Source organism: Squalius cephalus (genome assembly GCF_949319135.1).
Source record: "Squalius cephalus genome assembly, chromosome: 2".
Taxonomy (NCBI): domain Eukaryota; kingdom Metazoa; phylum Chordata; class Actinopteri; order Cypriniformes; family Leuciscidae; genus Squalius; species Squalius cephalus.
The window spans coordinates 25,713,654-25,732,179 of record NC_137123.1 but is presented as its reverse complement, the minus strand read 5'-3'; the positions used below and the strand labels follow the sequence as shown (position 1 = coordinate 25,732,179).

General features: G+C 35.7%; 2 protein-coding genes across 2 annotated transcripts; one reads left to right on the top strand and one right to left on the bottom strand.

The window, feature by feature from the left end:
- Positions 1-1,700: 1,700 nt before the first annotated feature.
- ssrp1b (structure specific recognition protein 1b) lies at positions 1,701-13,984 on the bottom strand. The gene is made up of 18 exons (XM_079847371.1): positions 13,886-13,984; positions 13,378-13,477; positions 13,101-13,286; positions 12,898-13,003; positions 11,245-11,438; positions 10,205-10,305; positions 9,959-10,088; positions 9,724-9,827; positions 9,180-9,308; positions 8,236-8,457; positions 6,449-6,521; positions 5,630-5,762; positions 5,203-5,248; positions 4,815-4,938; positions 4,504-4,671; positions 3,972-4,069; positions 3,636-3,810; positions 1,701-2,355 (listed from the first exon to the last, which is right to left on the bottom strand). The coding sequence occupies exons 2-18, from the start codon at positions 13,429-13,431 to the stop codon at positions 2,290-2,292; spliced, it is 2,109 nt and encodes a 702-aa protein (XP_079703497.1). The 5' UTR covers positions 13,432-13,477; positions 13,886-13,984; the 3' UTR covers positions 1,701-2,289.
- pold4 (DNA polymerase delta 4, accessory subunit) lies at positions 13,953-18,225 on the top strand. The gene is made up of 5 exons (XM_079847383.1): positions 13,953-14,132; positions 14,915-15,016; positions 15,175-15,264; positions 17,863-17,974; positions 18,071-18,225. The coding sequence occupies exons 2-5, from the start codon at positions 14,917-14,919 to the stop codon at positions 18,093-18,095; spliced, it is 327 nt and encodes a 108-aa protein (XP_079703509.1). The 5' UTR covers positions 13,953-14,132; positions 14,915-14,916; the 3' UTR covers positions 18,096-18,225.
- Positions 18,226-18,526: the final 301 nt, after the last annotated feature.

Genomic DNA, 18,526 nt, shown 5'->3' with positions numbered 1-18,526 from the left:
TTAATGGGTGTGTGTATGTGTTTGTGTGTGAATTCTGGAAGAATTTGATTCATAGAACTGGATTGGTAAAGGTGAGGCACTATGTGTATTCTTAATAATAATAACAAAATATATACATTTAATAGTTTAAGCAATTTATGCATGCAATAGGCCTCAGACATCACTTCTAATCCTTTCTAAACAACATAAAATGCGATACGTGTCATAATGATAGAAACGTTGTGAGTAAATGTTGAAAAAAGGCACTGATTTAATGATTCCCAAGTGAAATTAGTTTGGAAATTTGCTCCCACAAAAAGGTGCCGCCCTTGGTAGTCGCCTAATGGGCTGTCTGACCATTAATCAATTTGTTGTTTTCTTTTTACTCAGTAACATACAATACACTTCCCAGAATGAAATTAAATCCTTACTGGCTCTACAAACACATTATCTTACAAACCACAATATTTCCGCTTACATTTCAGAGGATGATGAGCATGAGCACGTGGATGAGAAAATGGTTGTTGTTTTCATGATATGTCATAAATGAATATGATTACTTAGATAATTATTAGAAAAATTTCTTAACAATTCAATATTTTTCAAATGTAGATTATTTAATGCATCAACAAACGTGCACAATTAGTAATGTGTGCGCTAAACAACATTTCAAAATACTGTATAAAATAAATGTTGAGCTCGGATCAAAATCAAATATGTTTCAAGGTGAATACAAATGTAAAAAAAATATTTTACATTTAAGGTATTTTTTGTCTTTCATAACTGTCATTGAATGCAAATACATATAGAGCAAGCTCAATAGATGTGTCAAAGATGCAGTTTCTATTCTGTTTGGAAAGCAGCACTGTAAAATATCTCTGTACAAACAGATAAACATAGTGATCAGAACAAGTACAGGACAAGATAAAATGAATACACTCTCATTTAAAGGAATAGTTTACCCTTGTGTTGTTCCAAACATGTATGAAATGCCAATTCCGATTCACGGAAACCTATTTATGAACTGGATCAACCGATTTATTGAAAATAGCTCAAAAGAATGATTTGTTCATAAATAAGACATTATTTCTTCTCTCCTGAATGAGCCAAAGCTAGGGTGAATTCAGTGAACATTTTCTCTGTTCCTCACACAAAACTATTGTATAGCTCTGCAAGACTTGGAATATAATGTTCTGGTTGTATGGGCGACTTTTATTATGCTTTTATGGCGTCTTTGCATCTTTGAAAGCTCCAGTCTTCATTCAGGAAGAAAAAGTCATACAGGTTTAAAATGACATAAGGGTCAGTAAATAACAGCATTTTAATTTTTTGGTGAGCTATTCCACTGAAGTCAACAATACCAAAGGTAAAGATAGCTGCAAGCAGCAATTATCGGAGCCAAGCTCAAAGAAGACGAAAAGACATGTCAACATGGCTGGGAGTGTCAGACAAACAGCAGCAAGGAGCAATTAAAGACATTTTAAGATGATTTTAGGCAAATAGCTGAATATATACAGTCACTAATAATACGATTTAGCAGTTTATGACTTTCGATCAATAGGTGGCGCGAAATTCCGAAATTGATGTGGTGTGGTCAGAGTGAGGTGACAATGACACATACAAAGTCTGGTGTCAATATGTCAAGGCAATGCAGAGATAAAGCCTGAATAGTCATTTTGGCATCATGCCCTTAACTTTGCTGCTGCGGTATACAAAAACGGTTTCGTCTATTGGCATGAAATCCGAAAAATTAACATTTTGTCGGCATGGTCTGGAGATGATATGATTCGATTTTGGTGAAAATCAGACAAACGGTCTAGGAGAAGTTAGAAAAACTAGGTTTTAAAATAAAATAAAAATGGCGGACAGGAAGTTTAGCTGACTATGGCAAAATTGGTATCTATGTTTTCGGCATAAATATATTTTGCTACTAGCCCTTACGGTTCAAAACTTATTAGCATAAACATGAGTGAAACTTTGGCCAGTTGGTGGCGCTAGAGGGATTGAGTTAGAGACTCCAAATTTACTATGGTGACTGTTCAGACTGTCCTCTATCAGTGTGCCAAATTTCATAACTTTCCCGCAAGCGGTTCTATGAGCTGAGCCTGCCATATACTTCCATACGGAAGAAGAAGAAGAAGAACGCCAATGATTTCAAGAGGTGCCGATGCACTTTCAGTGCTTGGCCCCTAAATACACAAGTGTTTTTGAATGCATGTACTATCAGGATTTCATCAGGTCATGTACACTGAAAAGTATAAGAAAGGGTTTTTTTCCACTCCCCCTGTTTATGTCTTTCATTAGTGTCTTTCAGTCTGAGCCAGACTCCTCAGAGCTTGGCGGTGTGCTGACCGCTTCCTCTTCATCATCAGACCCCTGTATAAAAAGTAGTAGGAACAGAGAATGACAGGGAGACAATTAATACAGTGAATACACTTCCCCCCTAATACCCACTGGTATAAGATCAAATCTAAAAAAATCTATAAAATTATAAATTCAGAAAAGTGTCAGGAATTGTGGATGCATAAACCAGGCACAGCATAAATCAGAATATGGATGGGACCAAATTTAGAATTGAGAAGAGAGCATCAAAGCAGTCATCAAAAACAAATGACAACAACAAAAAATCAGTGTCACAGATAAATCAAAACAAACTGTACAATTGGACGCAGAGAGACACATATATGTTTCATATTAAGACTAAAACTAATTTTAATGATTAAATATTAATCTAAATTTTCAATGTAAAAGTTTAAATCAAAATGTAAATTAATCATTTTATTTTAATAGCTTGCTAAATTTAGAATTAACAATGAATGAATTTAGAATTTAAAAATATATTTTTTTTTTATTAAATTGGTAACGCTTTACAATAATGTTCCATTTGTTACCATTAGTTAACTAGTTATGAAGTAATGAAGAACACTTCTAAAGCATTTATTAATTTAAGTTTGTTCATTTTAACATTTACTAATACATTATTAAAGTCAAAAGTATTATCTGTTTATATTATTTAAGGTATCTGAGCTAACATGAACTAATATTGTATATAACATTTGCATTTTTATGAACTAAAGTTAACAAAGATGAATAAATACTATACCATAGCTCATTGTTAGTTAATGTTAGCTACTACATTAACCAATGCTAACTAATGGAACCTCATTGTAAAGTTTTACTATTAAAAGTCATACTGCTCTATTTTTTTTATTCTTCTTGAGGTAAATCTAAATAATTCATTAGTTTTCTTGCTAAAAATTGGACAGAATTTGCTTTGCTTTATTTTTTATTCAACAGCTCATAGTAACTTTGAAACATGACTGAAATTGTTTTTATGGCTCGATACTTTGTTATTTGCTGTTTGTAGGACTTTTTTTAGTTTGTAGTTTTTGAGGTCTGTTGAAAAAAAAAAAAAATTTATATATATATATTACATAATCCTGACATTTGGGCAATACTTTGATGTTGTTTGACAACCTTACTTCTCAAGATGTGATGTACATAATATGATATAGTTTTAAAAACGTACATTTCTGAACTATAAAGTTACCCACCTTCTAAACTATGTACTATGTTACGCTGTTGCTGTAACTACGTTGTTGAGTGAAACTGTTTCCATTGCATAGACAGTTTTGTTAAGTGTGTGTTAGTGTTACCTTGCGCTTCCGTCCCTTCCCTCTTTCTGACTCTGATGAGCTCTCTTCACTGGATATGAACTCTCGACTCTTAAAGCTGTCGTTGCCTGTTGCTCGTTCCTTCTCTTTCTCCTTCCCACCACCTGATTTCTTTTTCTTCTTTTCTTCATTCTTCCCTCCTTTCTTTTTCCTCTCCCTTCAGGAATAAAATGTGGGAAAAGAGTGAGACATAGCCAATTATTAATGCTGACATGATAGTTTGGAACAATGGTGATTGCGAGATAGTAAATGACAGAATGTTCATTTTTGGCTGAAGTAGTAAGCCGCAGGACTAGGCTATTTGAATATTTTGAGTACTTTTTTGAGGTGCTTGAGGATCCTCCACCACTCTCCTTGTACTCTCTCATCGCTCGCTCATAGTCTTTCTTTGCTTCCTCTGCTTTTCCTTCCCACTCCTGGTGGAAAGAACAAGACACAGGTATCAGTTCAAGTTTAAAGTATACCAAGACAGTTAGACGGAGAAAACAATCTGAGGCATTAAAGGGATAGTTCACCCAAAAATGAAAATTAGCTCATGATTTACTCACCCTCAAGTCATCCTAAGTGTATGTGACATTCTTCTTTCAGACGAATACAATCAGAGTTATATTTTCAAAAAATCTGGCTCTTCCAAGCTTTATAATGGCAGTTTCTGTTTTGAAGTCCATAAAAGTGCATCTATCTAACTATCCATTTTTTAATATAACTCTGATTGTATTCGTCTTAAAGAAGAAAGTCATATACACCAAGGATGACTTGAGGGCGAGTAAATCATGGGCTAATTTTCATTTTTGGATGAACTATCCTTTTAACATTGTGGAAGGTCCAAGTGAATGTGGTAGAGAGTCACCTCTTTCTTGTCTTTGCTGATTTGTTTCCACATTTCCCCAGCTTTTTTCGAGATCTCTGTGACAGAGATGCCTGGGTTCTCTGATTTAATGCGGTCTCTGCTAGAGTTCAACCAGAGCATGTAGGCACTCATTGGCCTCTTGGGGGCGTTAACATCCTTTGCCTTTTTCTACACACAAGAACACACAAAGTAGCACTGAATTTGTAAGTACTTGTAATGCTTGTACTTACAATAAATGCTAGGTAAAGAGTTTATAGAAACCCTAACGGTCACCAACAAATTTTATCATTCACTCTTCTCTCTTTTCTCACCTCTTTCTTGCGTGGTTTTCTTTCTTTTACAAATTTAGCTTTCTTGGCTGGTTTCTTCTTTCGGTCTTCATCACTGTCCCCGCCATCAGCGCTGCTTTCACTGGCAGAGGCCTTACTGTCGTACCTGACACACACACAAATATGACTTTATTAGGTATCAGATTTTTTCATTTTATGAAGAAAGTGTGTTTGCCCCCTTAACACTAGGGTGTTACGTGTGGTTTTTAGCATCAAATGTCATTGATACTAAGGTACTTTTTACTAATTTGTTTGTTAATACTTAAAGTTATGAGTTTGTTCAAGTATGAGCAATAGTAATAGTGATGTTTTCCTCAGCAAGCACCACTAATTGAAGCAGTCACAAACAGATCAACGCAAAGCCTCTTACTCCTCTGCAATATCATCATCTTCTTCTCCAGGATTAAAAGATTCATCTGGGGGGAGAAAAAAAGTCAATTCAAATGTTAATTTATCTCACACAACACATATTCTGTTCAGCCAAGCCAGCTGTAATTTATGACACCCAAATACAGTTGCAACTAGGTGTGGCTAATAAATATAAACAAATTCTCATCTCAATGTGAGTAATTTTATTTCATGAGAACAATATATACATCGCAATATAGTTATTTTTCATGGAAATAAGGTTGTTTTGATACCAACATTTTAGATACTACTGACATTTCACAAGTTTCTACACCAATTTCGATGTCACAGCAAAAAACAATTCTAGCCTAACTAGCATAAGTCATCAAGCTTATAGAAAACAAGTAAACAGTCATTAATAAAATAAGAATGATTGAGTGGCCACTCACCACTCTCGCCCTCTGAGTCGTCACTGTCATTGGCCTCCTCACGGATCTTGCCCTCTTCTTTCATGCGCTCCAGGTACGCATCATGCTGGTCGTCGTCCGAGTCGCTGTACATGTTGTCATTACCTTTCATACCCTGATAGAATACAAATCAAAATGATATCAATGCAATATCAACATCATGTCATTGCAAAGTTAGTATTTGTAACAAAGCGGACACAGGAAACCCTCTCCAAGCACAGATTTCAAACCCATTCATGTTCCCATCCTCACCGGCCTCTCTCTCTCACACACACATACAGAACTTTCATATAAGCAATCAGTGTTAACTCATTCAAAAGCACGCCCTTGAGCAACGCTGTGTTCATAGCACACAGAATTGTTTAGTACACATGTTTTTTTTGTAAAGCGACCACAACATTAAATACAGATTTCAGATGAAATACTGTTGCAGTCTTATAATGACGTCTGAGTGATCTTAACACAGCGTTCACCTGGTCAAATCATAAACCAGTGAGCCTTGCCACCTTTTGGTGGATGAGACATCTGCTTTAAGCCTTCTAAGATAAGAGAGAATGCTTTCGACACTCGGGTTGTGATTGTGACACGCAAACAAACACCATGCAAGCAAGTTATTGGAGCACCGACACCAAACCGCAGGACAATACCAACCTTTTTCTACATGAACACAATACAGACATACAACAAACACAAAGAGTAGAATAAGTGTCCGTCCACTGTGTGAGGGGTCTATATGGACATGTCTATGCAGATAAAAATTATGTGGTGCTTGATAGGACAGAAAAAGGACTGTAGGTGTACCTCTTTAAAGCCTCTGTTCTTGATGCTTAACTTCTTAGCATTGACGAAGTCAAATAGTTTCCCATATTCTTCCCTGAAGAAGAAGGTAGAGATAGATTGAACATATAAAAACAAAGAGAGGATGAAGGCTCTTTTAGTGAGTTAAGGTCTGTTCACACCAAAAACGATAACTACAACAATAACTGTATTAGCGTCCACAACAATGGACGATTTTTTTCCTAAGAGCACTTTTGTTATGTCGTCTGCTGCTTTATAGGTGAAGCAATTTCTGAGAAACATAAAATTGTGTTTGTACATAGTCCTGGTTGTGTAAATAGGAGAAAGAAGTGGATCGGACCGATCAGACTGAGCACCACAATACTCTTGTAGCCAATCAGCAGTAGGGGGTGTATACGCTCGTGATGGGGGAGGAGAGAGAGTGAGCAAGCGGGACATTTGTAGAAAGACTGTAGAGAAAGAGAAGGCTGATATATTACCAAAGAGGAAAAAGGCAGAGGAATATAATTGAAGAAAGGTTACAATTAGTCACCCAAGTTAATATTGGAAAAGCTTCCCAGCGCTGGAGTTACGTTAGGGAGCCTGAAAACAGACACAGAGGTCGCATTTTTCCTGCTCGATACTTGAGCAACATTGGTTTTGATATTTTTCCAAGATATGCTGTTTTTGTAATATTAGCTATAGTAATGTGACAATCTGATGCGCCAGCTGCTAGTCATTGCATGTGTTGCACAGCGCGTTTGTTATTTTGGGGGTGGAGAAATGAGGGTAGGAGTGTGTTTGTTTGGGTGTCAATTTCAAATATCAACAGTGTTTCTCAGAAATTGCTTACTACACCTTTAAATGCTCAAGCTCTTTAAAGCTGGGTGGATTCTGATTGGATGTCGATGTTTTTATCATTCATCAGCTGGAAATAATCATTCCTCTGTGTCATTATCATTGTAGCCGTGGTGTGGACTTACCTATTCATATAAAATTAGAGCGAAAATGAAAACTTTATAGTTACAGTTAGTTATTGTCATTGGTGTAAATGGGCTGGTGCAGTATTTGTCAGTTGAAAAAGTATCTTTAGTATGTTAAATAGGGAAAGCTTGTTTAGCGAGATATGTTTTTCTATTTTAGCTCAATGTGATGTGTTTTAGATTTGAGGCGCAGTATGTTTGTTGTGTGTATCGTTTTTACAAAAAGAACGTACCAGAATGGTTGAAGAATGTGTTAATGGGATAGTTCACTCAAACAATGACATTTCTGCCATCATTTACTCACTCTCATGTCAGTCCAAACCTGTATGACTTTCTTCTGTGGAACATGGAAGAAGATCGTTTGAAAATTTGAAAGTGTTTTGGACTTTCATTGCGTGGACAAAAACAGAAAGTCAAACAGGTTTTGAACGACATGAGGATGAACTGTTTTCAAGTTACTGTTGCTTCTGCCACATTAATGTGATGTGTTGGTGTATTGATTCAGTCATAATATGAGCCCAACTGAAAATACTGTAATGTGACTTAAGTAGCTTTGTTCTTTCCCCTTAACATCTAATGTAGAAGGGGTCAGGTCACTAAAAGAGAGAGGCTCTTTTACTCCAATATAAGACAAAGCAGAAAGAATCACCACAAAGAGGCAGCATAGACTTTCTATGGCAGATGGGGGTTAAGTGCTGAAGGACATAATGGCAGGAAGTGCCTTAAAGAGGATATTGGACACTGGTCTTTTCATTACTGGTATGGTCTAGTTCCCACAAAGCTATGTTCCCGACAAGTGGACAAGAACAACATTAGGCTTATGGGTACCTCTCGATGCTGCTGAAGGTGTACTGATTGCCCTGCTTGGTCTCAATCTCAAAATCGAAGGAGCGAGTGGTGGTGGTTCCACGGGCGAAGTTCACGCAGGCGATCTCTTCAAAGCGCAGGTGCACCGGGGGCTTGTGCACATAGATAAAACCTCTTTCCAAAGGATACAACAGCCCTGAAGTGGCCTTATATGAACATGTTATACACTGAGCTCCTGAGTGACTACAGAGAAGAGAGGGAGACAAAATTTGTATTGATATTATGTTGAACTACATACAGTAATGTTCAAAACTTTGGGGTCAGTAAGATATATATATATATATATTTTTTTTTTAATCATTCTTTTTTGCAGCAAATATGCATTTAATTGACCAAAAGTGACAGTAAAGACATTCATAATGTTACAAAAGATTTCTATTAAAATAGTTAAACAAAAAAAACGTTTTATTCATCAGCATGTTAAAATGATTTCTGAAGGATCATGGGACATTGAACATTGGCGTAATGGCTGCTAAAAATTCTGCTTTGCATCACAGGAATAAATTCAAATATATTAAAATAGAAATCAGATATTTTTTAATAGAAAAAATATTTCACAATACTGCCGTTTTTACAGTATTTTGACAAATTACTGTTAAAAATAAGAAATAAATCAGAAAGATTTGGTTCAATGGCAATGTTTCAGGCATTAAGGAAGGGCCTTTAGTGTATATTTTATTATATTTACGCATTTTCTATACTCTTTAAAGTTTAAAGATATAATTTTAACAATGTGTAAAAGAAGCTATATATTGTTTTGTTAGATAAAACTGTCAACGTAAATTATGATAATTCATACATTTATTTATAAAATAATGTTATAAATATAATATAATTTTATTTTACAGTCATTTACTGTAGTCAATTTTGGTATATTATTTATATGTATGGTATATGTGTTTTACCCTTGAAAATTTCCCGGCACTGTGATCTTCCTGTTGACCAGGGCCTTCATGACTCTGCTTACCATCTCATAGAGAGAGCCAGACATGTTTTTATTAAGTTTCCCTTCGAAACGTCTCTCCACCTCTTCCCTGCGCATCATAAGAGAGAGAAATAATACTGCTGGATGGCAACACATAGTGAATGAATCAGCAAATAACAGCAGAATTCAATTCAGTTGTTCAAGTGAACAATTCCTTTAACTCCATGTTGCTCCAAGGTTTAAGTCCCTGTGATAAGTGTACTGTAATTTGCCTAGGATAAAGCATCTGCTAAATTAAATAGTGTCATCGACCTTGTTGAAGTGAAACAGCTGCTCAGGAAGAGTTTTTTTTTTGTTGACATAACACTTCACAGAATATAGCTAAACATAACTGCGCACACAAAATTAATTTCTCTTTGGTACCTCCTTTTAGTCTTGGCAGAAAATATAAACAGTTTATTTCTGACAACCATCACATCCTTCACCGGTCTTACTCATTCTCTGTCTCTCTCGCTCTCACTCACTCGTTCATGTTGAGAGTGAGGCTGATGTCCTCTTCCTTGGAGAACAGAAGAATGAGAAAATGGTAGCGGGTTTGACCCTGTTTAATGGGCGGGTCCAGACTGATCTGAAAGAGAAGGGAGATTGCATGTCTTATATCAGACAATCAGACACACAGCAAAACTAGATTAAAGCCCTCTAATACTAGCCCTAAAGATGGACCAGAGACTGTTTTACAGACTATGATGCCCCACTTACCACAAAGAACATCTGCCGCTGGTCTTTATGAGGCAACAGGAAAAGGCGGAGCACTGTGGTGTACGGGATCTTGTAGTCAAACGTCTTACCATGCAGATGGAGGAATGTCGGATAAATACGGATATCGTACCTAGAGAGAGAGAGAGAGAAATAAAATCATGTTCTGCCACTTCACATTTTTTTTTTTTTTTAAAGGGAAACCTGAAAAATTGTGAGGTAAATTTCTTGGCGTGTAGGTGTATGTACCTGCCCCTAGGTGTGAGGCACTGCAACTCTCTGAAGATACACACAGCATCTCCTGTGGCCTGGATGACATCTGCTTTGGACAGAACGTTCTGAGCAAATGCCTGAAACAGCAGAGAAGCGTGCTGTGACCTCAATTTGCATTTCAGTTTAAGTCGGCTTTAAGGATGTAAATGTTGTACTTTAGGGTAGGGGTTTTTAAACTGGGATCTGGGGAACCCCAGGGGGGCGCAAATGAATGAAGAGAGACAAAAAACCCATGTAAAAATATAAAAATAAATGCATAATAACAATAAAAAAAGATTAAATTAAACAAATCAATATTTTTCAATATTCAAATAAATATTTAAATCAATACATTCTAAATTATAAATAATACATCTAACAATACATTATTTATAAAGTATAATTATTAATCTAACAATAGTATGAATTTTCTCTATTTTGTAATCATTATGATCACAACTTGTAATATTTGCTTAAATGAGATCATTGTTTCAGCCTAAATTATTACATAATATTAGCTAACTGGTTGATTTATATTATCTTAGAACTGTATAGTTTTGACATATGGACATTACTTTGACACAGTCATGTCTGAAATGTACAAACATGCATTTTTCTGTAAAGCTGCTTTGAAACGATATGCATTGTGAAAAGCGCTAAACAAATAAATGTGAATTGAATTGAATAGTACTATAGTGAGTAGATTTTTTTTAAAACCATTTTAAACATAAAAGAAAACTACATTTTTTCCAAATAATATTTTACACATATTTATAGTATTCATTTTTTACAGTATAAATTGGGGTTTTCTACACAAAAATGTATAGCTGTCTTTAAGGATTGTGGTACCTTGCATGAGGATGATCATATTTGGGGGTCCCTCATGGCATCTAAAAGATTGAAACCCTTTGTTTAGGGGGCATGTTATGATTGTTGCTTGGTAAACTACGCCATCTGCTGGTCAGTGTTAGGTAGGGGTGGACACACACACACACACACACACACACACACACACACACACACACACACACACTTACCTCCACAGGGTCTGAACCCTCATCTCCTGTGCTGGGGGGGACGTAGAATCGCACCTCCATGAGGGATACCTCTGTGTCATCATTCTGATGAAACTCCACCGTGACCTCATTCTTTCCCGTTGCACACTGGGATACACTGGAGAGTGGAATCTCAAATGCAGGACTGTCATTCACCTCAAATGAAAGCAACGGCCCTGAAAAGCCACAGAGGTGCAAAGAGTTTAATACCTTGAAATGGCAATAAAAAGACATTTTCAAGCTGAGTGTATTAAAAATGCAATGCTGGAACATGCAATTGGTTAAGATTTTAACAGCTTTTTCATTATTTATAGCAGACTACTGATATAGATTGTTTGGATATATGATATCACAGAATTTTATTTAAAGATTGCAAATAACACATGTAACAAAACTGCTGTAATGAGATTTATATTTATTTTAGGGCTGTCAAACGATTAATCGCGATTAATCGCATCCAAAATAAAAGTTTGTTTTTACATAATATATGTGTGTGTACGGTGTATAATTATTTTCTATATATAAATACACACACATGCATGTATATATTTAAGAAATATTTGCATGTATATACTGTGTATATATATTTATATTATATATATAAATAACACATTTTTCTTAAATATATATGCATGTGTGTGTATTTATATATAGAAAATAATTATAATCCGTACACACACATATATTATGTAAAAACAAACTTTTATTTTGGATGCGATTAATCGCGATTAATCATTTGACAGCCCTAATTTATTTTAAATAATATTTACTAAAAAAAAAAACAATCATTTGGAAATTAATTAATCAACATGAAAAAATAATAACCTGTAAAAATAAAGAAATTGTAAAAAAAATAAAATAAAAAGGAAGTAAACACTGTAACCAACAGTGCACTGTCTGTGTGCACTGGGAATCATATTAATCATCTCAAATAAAGACCAGGTAGCACTAATGACAAAGTACACAGTGAATATGACAGCGGCTAAATGAACATTGCACAGCATATTTTGAAATCAAGGATTTAAAGTTGGTGTATGAGAAAGTATCATAGTATTTGCTTATCATAGTATTTCGCTAATAATACATTAATAACACTTTAATACTTTTTATGTACCATTTACTTTCTTTGTTTAACAGTTGTAATAATCTATTAGACAGAACTGTTAAACAAACAAAGAAAATTAGGAACGTCCTGCTTCCGGCAATTAGTCATAAAGAAAAACGTATCGGCCGAAGCTGATGATTAAACAATGCCAAATATCTGCCTATATGATATATACTACTAATCCATCTTTCTATTATAGACCATAGAAACTTCATTCTTCAAAATAAATGTTCTTTATTGGCATCTGTGGTTCCATGAAGAACATTTAACATCCATGGAACTTTTTCATTGCACAAAAGGTTCTTTAGATTATTAAAATGTTTTTCACACTTTTTTTAAGAAAACGTGGTTCTTTTAAGAACTGTTCACTGAAAGGTTCTTTTGGGAACCAACATTTTTTTTCTTTCAAAGGCATTGCTGCAAAATCCCCTATTTGGAACCTTTATTTTTAAGAGTGTTGAATTAAGGTCACTATACAAGATGCTACTGTACATATCTCAGAAATAGTGTTGCATCGGGAGTGCACTGACCATTAAATTTAGCAGTGCCCCAATTCCAGCCCTTCACACACATATCTTTCTCCATCAGCTCCACTTTGTAGTTGGCTTTGAAGTACTCTGAGATCTTGTCAAGGTCCTGTACATAAAAAGACGGATGAAAATGTAAGGCGTGGAATGAAAGGGTGGAGGGTGGGAGGTATTTTGATTGATTGAATTTTGTATCTCTGACTCACAGTGTCTTTGAAGCCATCATATTTGTAGATGTGACCAGTGGTGGTGCACAGTTTGATGCCGTGACCCAGACAGACTCTCCTCCACTGGGCCTGAGTGAGCTCGGAGACCCCAATGCTGTCCACCTTCCCAGTCTTACTGTTTTTAAACACCACCGTCTGCTTACTGAAGCGCAGACGGCCATCATTCTACAGACAGAGGTAAGTCAGTCGCTTTTGTTCAGAGTTTTCTAGAATAACATCTCAGATTAGACACCAAACAGCTGGAGCCTCTACTCACCCAGGAGCCCTTGACCTCCTGATAAATTTCATTGAATTCCAGAGTGTCACTCATGTCAGCCACTCCAGCTTAGACAGAGTGGACCTGTGACGTTCAAAAGCTGCGACAGCAGGGGTAAAATCATAAATACACACATCATACCGTATTCATATAGCTTCTTTGTTTTTCACTGCCTGTGGCATTATGAATTCGGCAATGAAGAAAAGCTGCCAAATGACAACTTTTTCTTGCAGGTTGATTTGGATGTAAACAGTTAGCTTTGAGCTGTAAAATACAACTTTGCGAAATTAAATATTTTGCAGTGTAATTAGACACTGTAAATTGTTTTCTAACTATAAACAAATAAATATAGCTAGCAAAGCAACCATATTCGACCATACAATAGCGGCTAGTGTTTTGTAACGAACGACTTATTTTACATTTACAGTAAATTTCAAGCAGTAATAGTTTATTTCAAACAATTTTATTGCACAGAAAATGAAACGTGAGATATTTGAATCAGTATTACTGTTATTCGGCGAGAGGATCAAGGCCGACTCGAGTCCTGTGTGCGTAGATGTGCGGAGCGCAGAGCCACGCGCTCGTCACCGTGACGCCATCACGCTCTGTGCGTGGCCCCGCCCTTCCTATTAAATGTCAGTCTGTTTTGTAAACGATCGAACTACAAAGCGAAAGTTAAAAGCCAGGATTTGACGGAGAAAGCTGTCAACATTCGCAAATATTTTATCATCTGACAACGTTCTAGCAGCATTCAGGTATGCCGTAAATTTCAAATATAAGGGGATGCACATGCACTTTTGCAGAGGCTTTATACTCGAGATGGAAGCATTGTTGTTCGATCGATCGATAAATGAACATCGCCTTTAATGCAATTTATTTTAAATCGAAAATTGGAATGCTACACAAAAATATATTGTTTATACTTTGTTATAATACATACGTCGGTTTCTTGGTCGAATGGGCTAGACTAGAGCATCTGACCAAAGATTATTGTTTTAATGTAAAAAACCCGAGTGTTGTTCACAAAACAGCATTATGCCTTTAATACATAGACTACTTATCGAATAAGCTGGTTGAAATAAATTGAATATTATGTCAATCATCTTTCTCAATAAGCATGTGCTCCCAAAAATGAAGAATCACTGACTCACCACCTCCTGTTGGAAACACTTCATTACATTATTAAATCAAAGATGATCTAACATGAACGTGAAATGAAAAGTTGGGTTACACTTTATTTTAATGTGTCACTGTTGCAGTGTAATTATACATTTAAGTACTGAGTAATATTAAGTAACTACATGTACTCACTATAGGGTTACGGTAGGATTAGGGTTTGGTTTAGGATGAGTTGCATGTAATTTATAATTATTACTAATAAACACGTGTAACACCTGTAACACTTTCAAATAAAGTGTTACCAACAGTTGTTTTTTCATTAACTAACGTTAACAAAAATGAATACACACTGTAACAAATGTTTCTCCACGTTTGACACCTTACTGTGTAAAATGTTACCAACTATCTTTAATTTTAGATATGACACCTAAGCGTGGCCTCATCACCGACACCTTTAAGGTTGTAAAGAAGGCAAAGAGAGGGGGCAAGAGAAACAAGTCTCCTTCCCCGCCAAAAGCAGGTAGGAGGACAGTTTGTTCATCTGAGTGTATGTGCATATTTAAATAAAAGCAGAGATCTGCAATGTCATTGTATTCCTAAACTATGCAAATTATTTAAAGGGGCTTGTAAATGCACCAGTAGTCTTAACAGCATTTATAACATGTTATTACTGATCAGAGCCTGAGCCCCCACAACCGAGTGAAAGAGAAAAAGATCTACAAGAACTGAAGAAGTTTGATCTGGACTGGAGTTTCGGACCATGCACAGGTACATCATCATTTTAATTAACCAATATCTTTGTGCCAGTTTCATTAGTATGCTGTTTATGTCTGTATTTTGCATGTAGCTTCTAAAGCACAGTATATAGAACCCTGAAAACTGTCGGCTTTATCACTTTAAAGGAGAACTCCGGTCAATTTTAACATTGAGCTCATTTTTTGTACATTTGGAGTGCTGTCAATACAGAGAACAACGACAAAAATCGGTGTTGCCTACACCGTGTTATCCTCTTTTTAAAATTTGCACCCTGTTGACTTCAATGGGGCGAGTTTTAAACCTGCTTTTAGCCTCTTAACATCCTTGATGTGTCATTACAAGTGCACAGGTCATGTAAGTGATTCCTTCAGAGTGAACACTGGTCAATCTGACTGCAGTAGATGTGAAAGATATGAATAAAAATGATGTTTATTCAGCCAGCGCTCATACCTGTATTTACATCCTGTTTTCGGTCAAAGTCCATAGTAATCGATTGTCGAGTTCACGCGCATGATCATAGGTACTAAACCAATGTGCGTGAACTCGACAATCGATTACTTACTTAGTTCTCCTTTAAGGTCTTGAATTCTTTTGTTGCAAGCTTTGTCTGTATCTTGTTGTTCACATTTTAAAGTGTGTTTACTTAAAAAAATAAAACTAAGTAATACCAGTCCTGAACCTATTCCCCTAAACCTAATATTAATTATATTATTATATTAATATTGCCTTTGCAATTCGGAGGCCTGTTTCAAAGAAACAGTTGGAGGCCCCCCATCATTCAAACGATTTGTTAAAAATGCGTAACGAAATTCAACATAATGAAAACATCACTGTGATGCTCGGAGACAAGCAATGGCTCTGTGGATTTGTTTGGAACTGTTCTTGTTGGCAAAATAGTTTAAAGACAGACAATGGTCTAAGACTAAAATGAAAGTCACCTAACATTAACTTTGTATGAAATCAAGATTTGCAATCGTGCTGATATTCGAGATATTAAGAGCTCATGCAAGGACATTTTTGACCTATATATTTTCAATTTTGAGGGCATTTTTATTAATTTTGGTAGGATTTTTGCCCTATTGCCCCCGTTCCTTTCCGTGATGGCTGGGATGGGGCTCTTTTTTGAGTGCAAGCGGACAGAGGCCACTTCTTTTGTGGGCCCGTTTCAAGTGAACATAACAAACGCTACTGCTTATAGGGCAAGTTGACCCCCTGCCTAAATTTTTTCTCCTGGCCATAGATGGCACAAAATCTCACCTCAGCTCTTTTGATAAATGGGTATACTATTTTTAATATAATCTAGTATACACTTAATATAAACATTTGTGAGATTTAGTGAGGTTAATTAAACATTTTTTTTGTTTCTGGAAAACAGTGATTTATGACATTATATTATGTTGAATAAAAAATTTGTGTGTGTGTATTTGTGGACACATCAATGTTTTTGGATTTGTGGAGTAAAATATGTCATTTTATTTTAAAGTAAAAAGATAAAATGAGACCCTTGAACCCCTTAGAATTGGCCCAGAAGGCCCAGAGTGGCTTGTTGTTACTAGTGTTATTATTTTTTAAATGTTATACGTAAGGGATAATGCCCGACGAGGTGTCCATTAACAGAAATTAATTTGCGTCGGACGGTTGCTTCCGTGAAGTCCATTAATTTCTGTTAATGGACACCTCGAAGGGCATTATCCCGCTTATACCATGGTCACTTACGAAAGAAAGAAATATTTAATCAATTAATAATACTTTAATGTGTTTTAGAGTAAAAATCGTGAGGGTTTTTATTTATTAAGTCGAGCCAAATTGTCTCTGGTCGAGCGCACTATTTAATATCTCCCGTATACAGGCGTTGCCAAGCAACGTGGCCACAGCGACCCGACCGCAGCAGTTGATCAGTGAGTTTGAGCCAGCGCAATCATTTAGAACTGTCATCCATCAGGCAAATTGACGGGACGCCTTTCCTAGGTGTACATTATCACTTTTTAATGGACACCCTGCAGCCAATCAGAATCGAGTATTCACCCAGACCATGGTATAATTATTGTTATTAATGGGGTCATTTAATATTTCCATGAATTTGACATTTCAGACATCTTCGCCTTCATTTAAACCTATAGGTTAATTGAGTGAAATCATTCCATTTGATATCACAAGTGTTTCTATTATGACATACCTTCAATTAAAATATGGGCAATTAAATATGTAAATATTCATATGCCTGTATATAAGTCATTGGATAATTTTACCTTTCAGATGAATCTCTTTTACTGGGATTCTGCTTTGTCTGTCATCCGTTATTCGATAATTTGAATTATAAACTAAATTGTCAAAATAAAATGTTAAATAGAATAGTTGATTTAGTATTTTACATTAATGACACTTAAATATATATATATATATATATATATATATATATATATATATATATATATATATAAATATAAAATGTTTATATTTATTTCCTTTAATAACACATTGGTTGATGCATCATCTTATGGGGGGCATCTTAGTACTTTCTTGGGTAAATAGACTGTAAGTACATTGAAAATGCATGTACTGTAAAATAAAGTGTGTGTGACCCTATGTGTATGTGTGTGTGTGTGTTAGGGATCAGTCGACTGCAGAGATGGGAGAGGGCAGCACTGCATGGGCTGAATCCCCCTCATGAGATTAAAGACATTGTTCTGAAAGAGCACACTGACCCAGAGTACACACAGAGGTATTACTCACACATTCTCTCTTCCTTTTACACATGCAGAAACCACACAAACCAAAGCCTTTATCGCTAACACTCACTTTCCCCCCTCTGTTTCAGTCTCTGGCGTGACTATCCCCTCTGAAAAACTGATAGAGAAAAGACAGAAAGGCGTGAAAAGAAGAAAAAACTTTTATAGTGTTTGATATGTTCTACTATGTTTGCTTTGCTGTTTATCACACTACATTTTATTAAACCTTTTTCTATGCAAAATCTATCATTGTTGAGTCTGAGGCATTTATAAAACAATCATGATTCACAGTGCACCTGCTACATACACTTATCAGGTCCTCACATTTTTCAATTTAATCCATCTTATTAGTATATTATTAGTAGAGACTCACAACTTATTTATCATCTGACAACATTGCAAATGTCTGGAGTAGTTTAGCATTCAGGTATGCAGTGGTGTTCAAAGATATGTAAGGGTATGTACAATTTTAAAGAAGCTTATACTAGAGTTGGAAGCATCATTTATCGATCGTTTAAATGGCTTTTACTGGGGACTTTAATGCC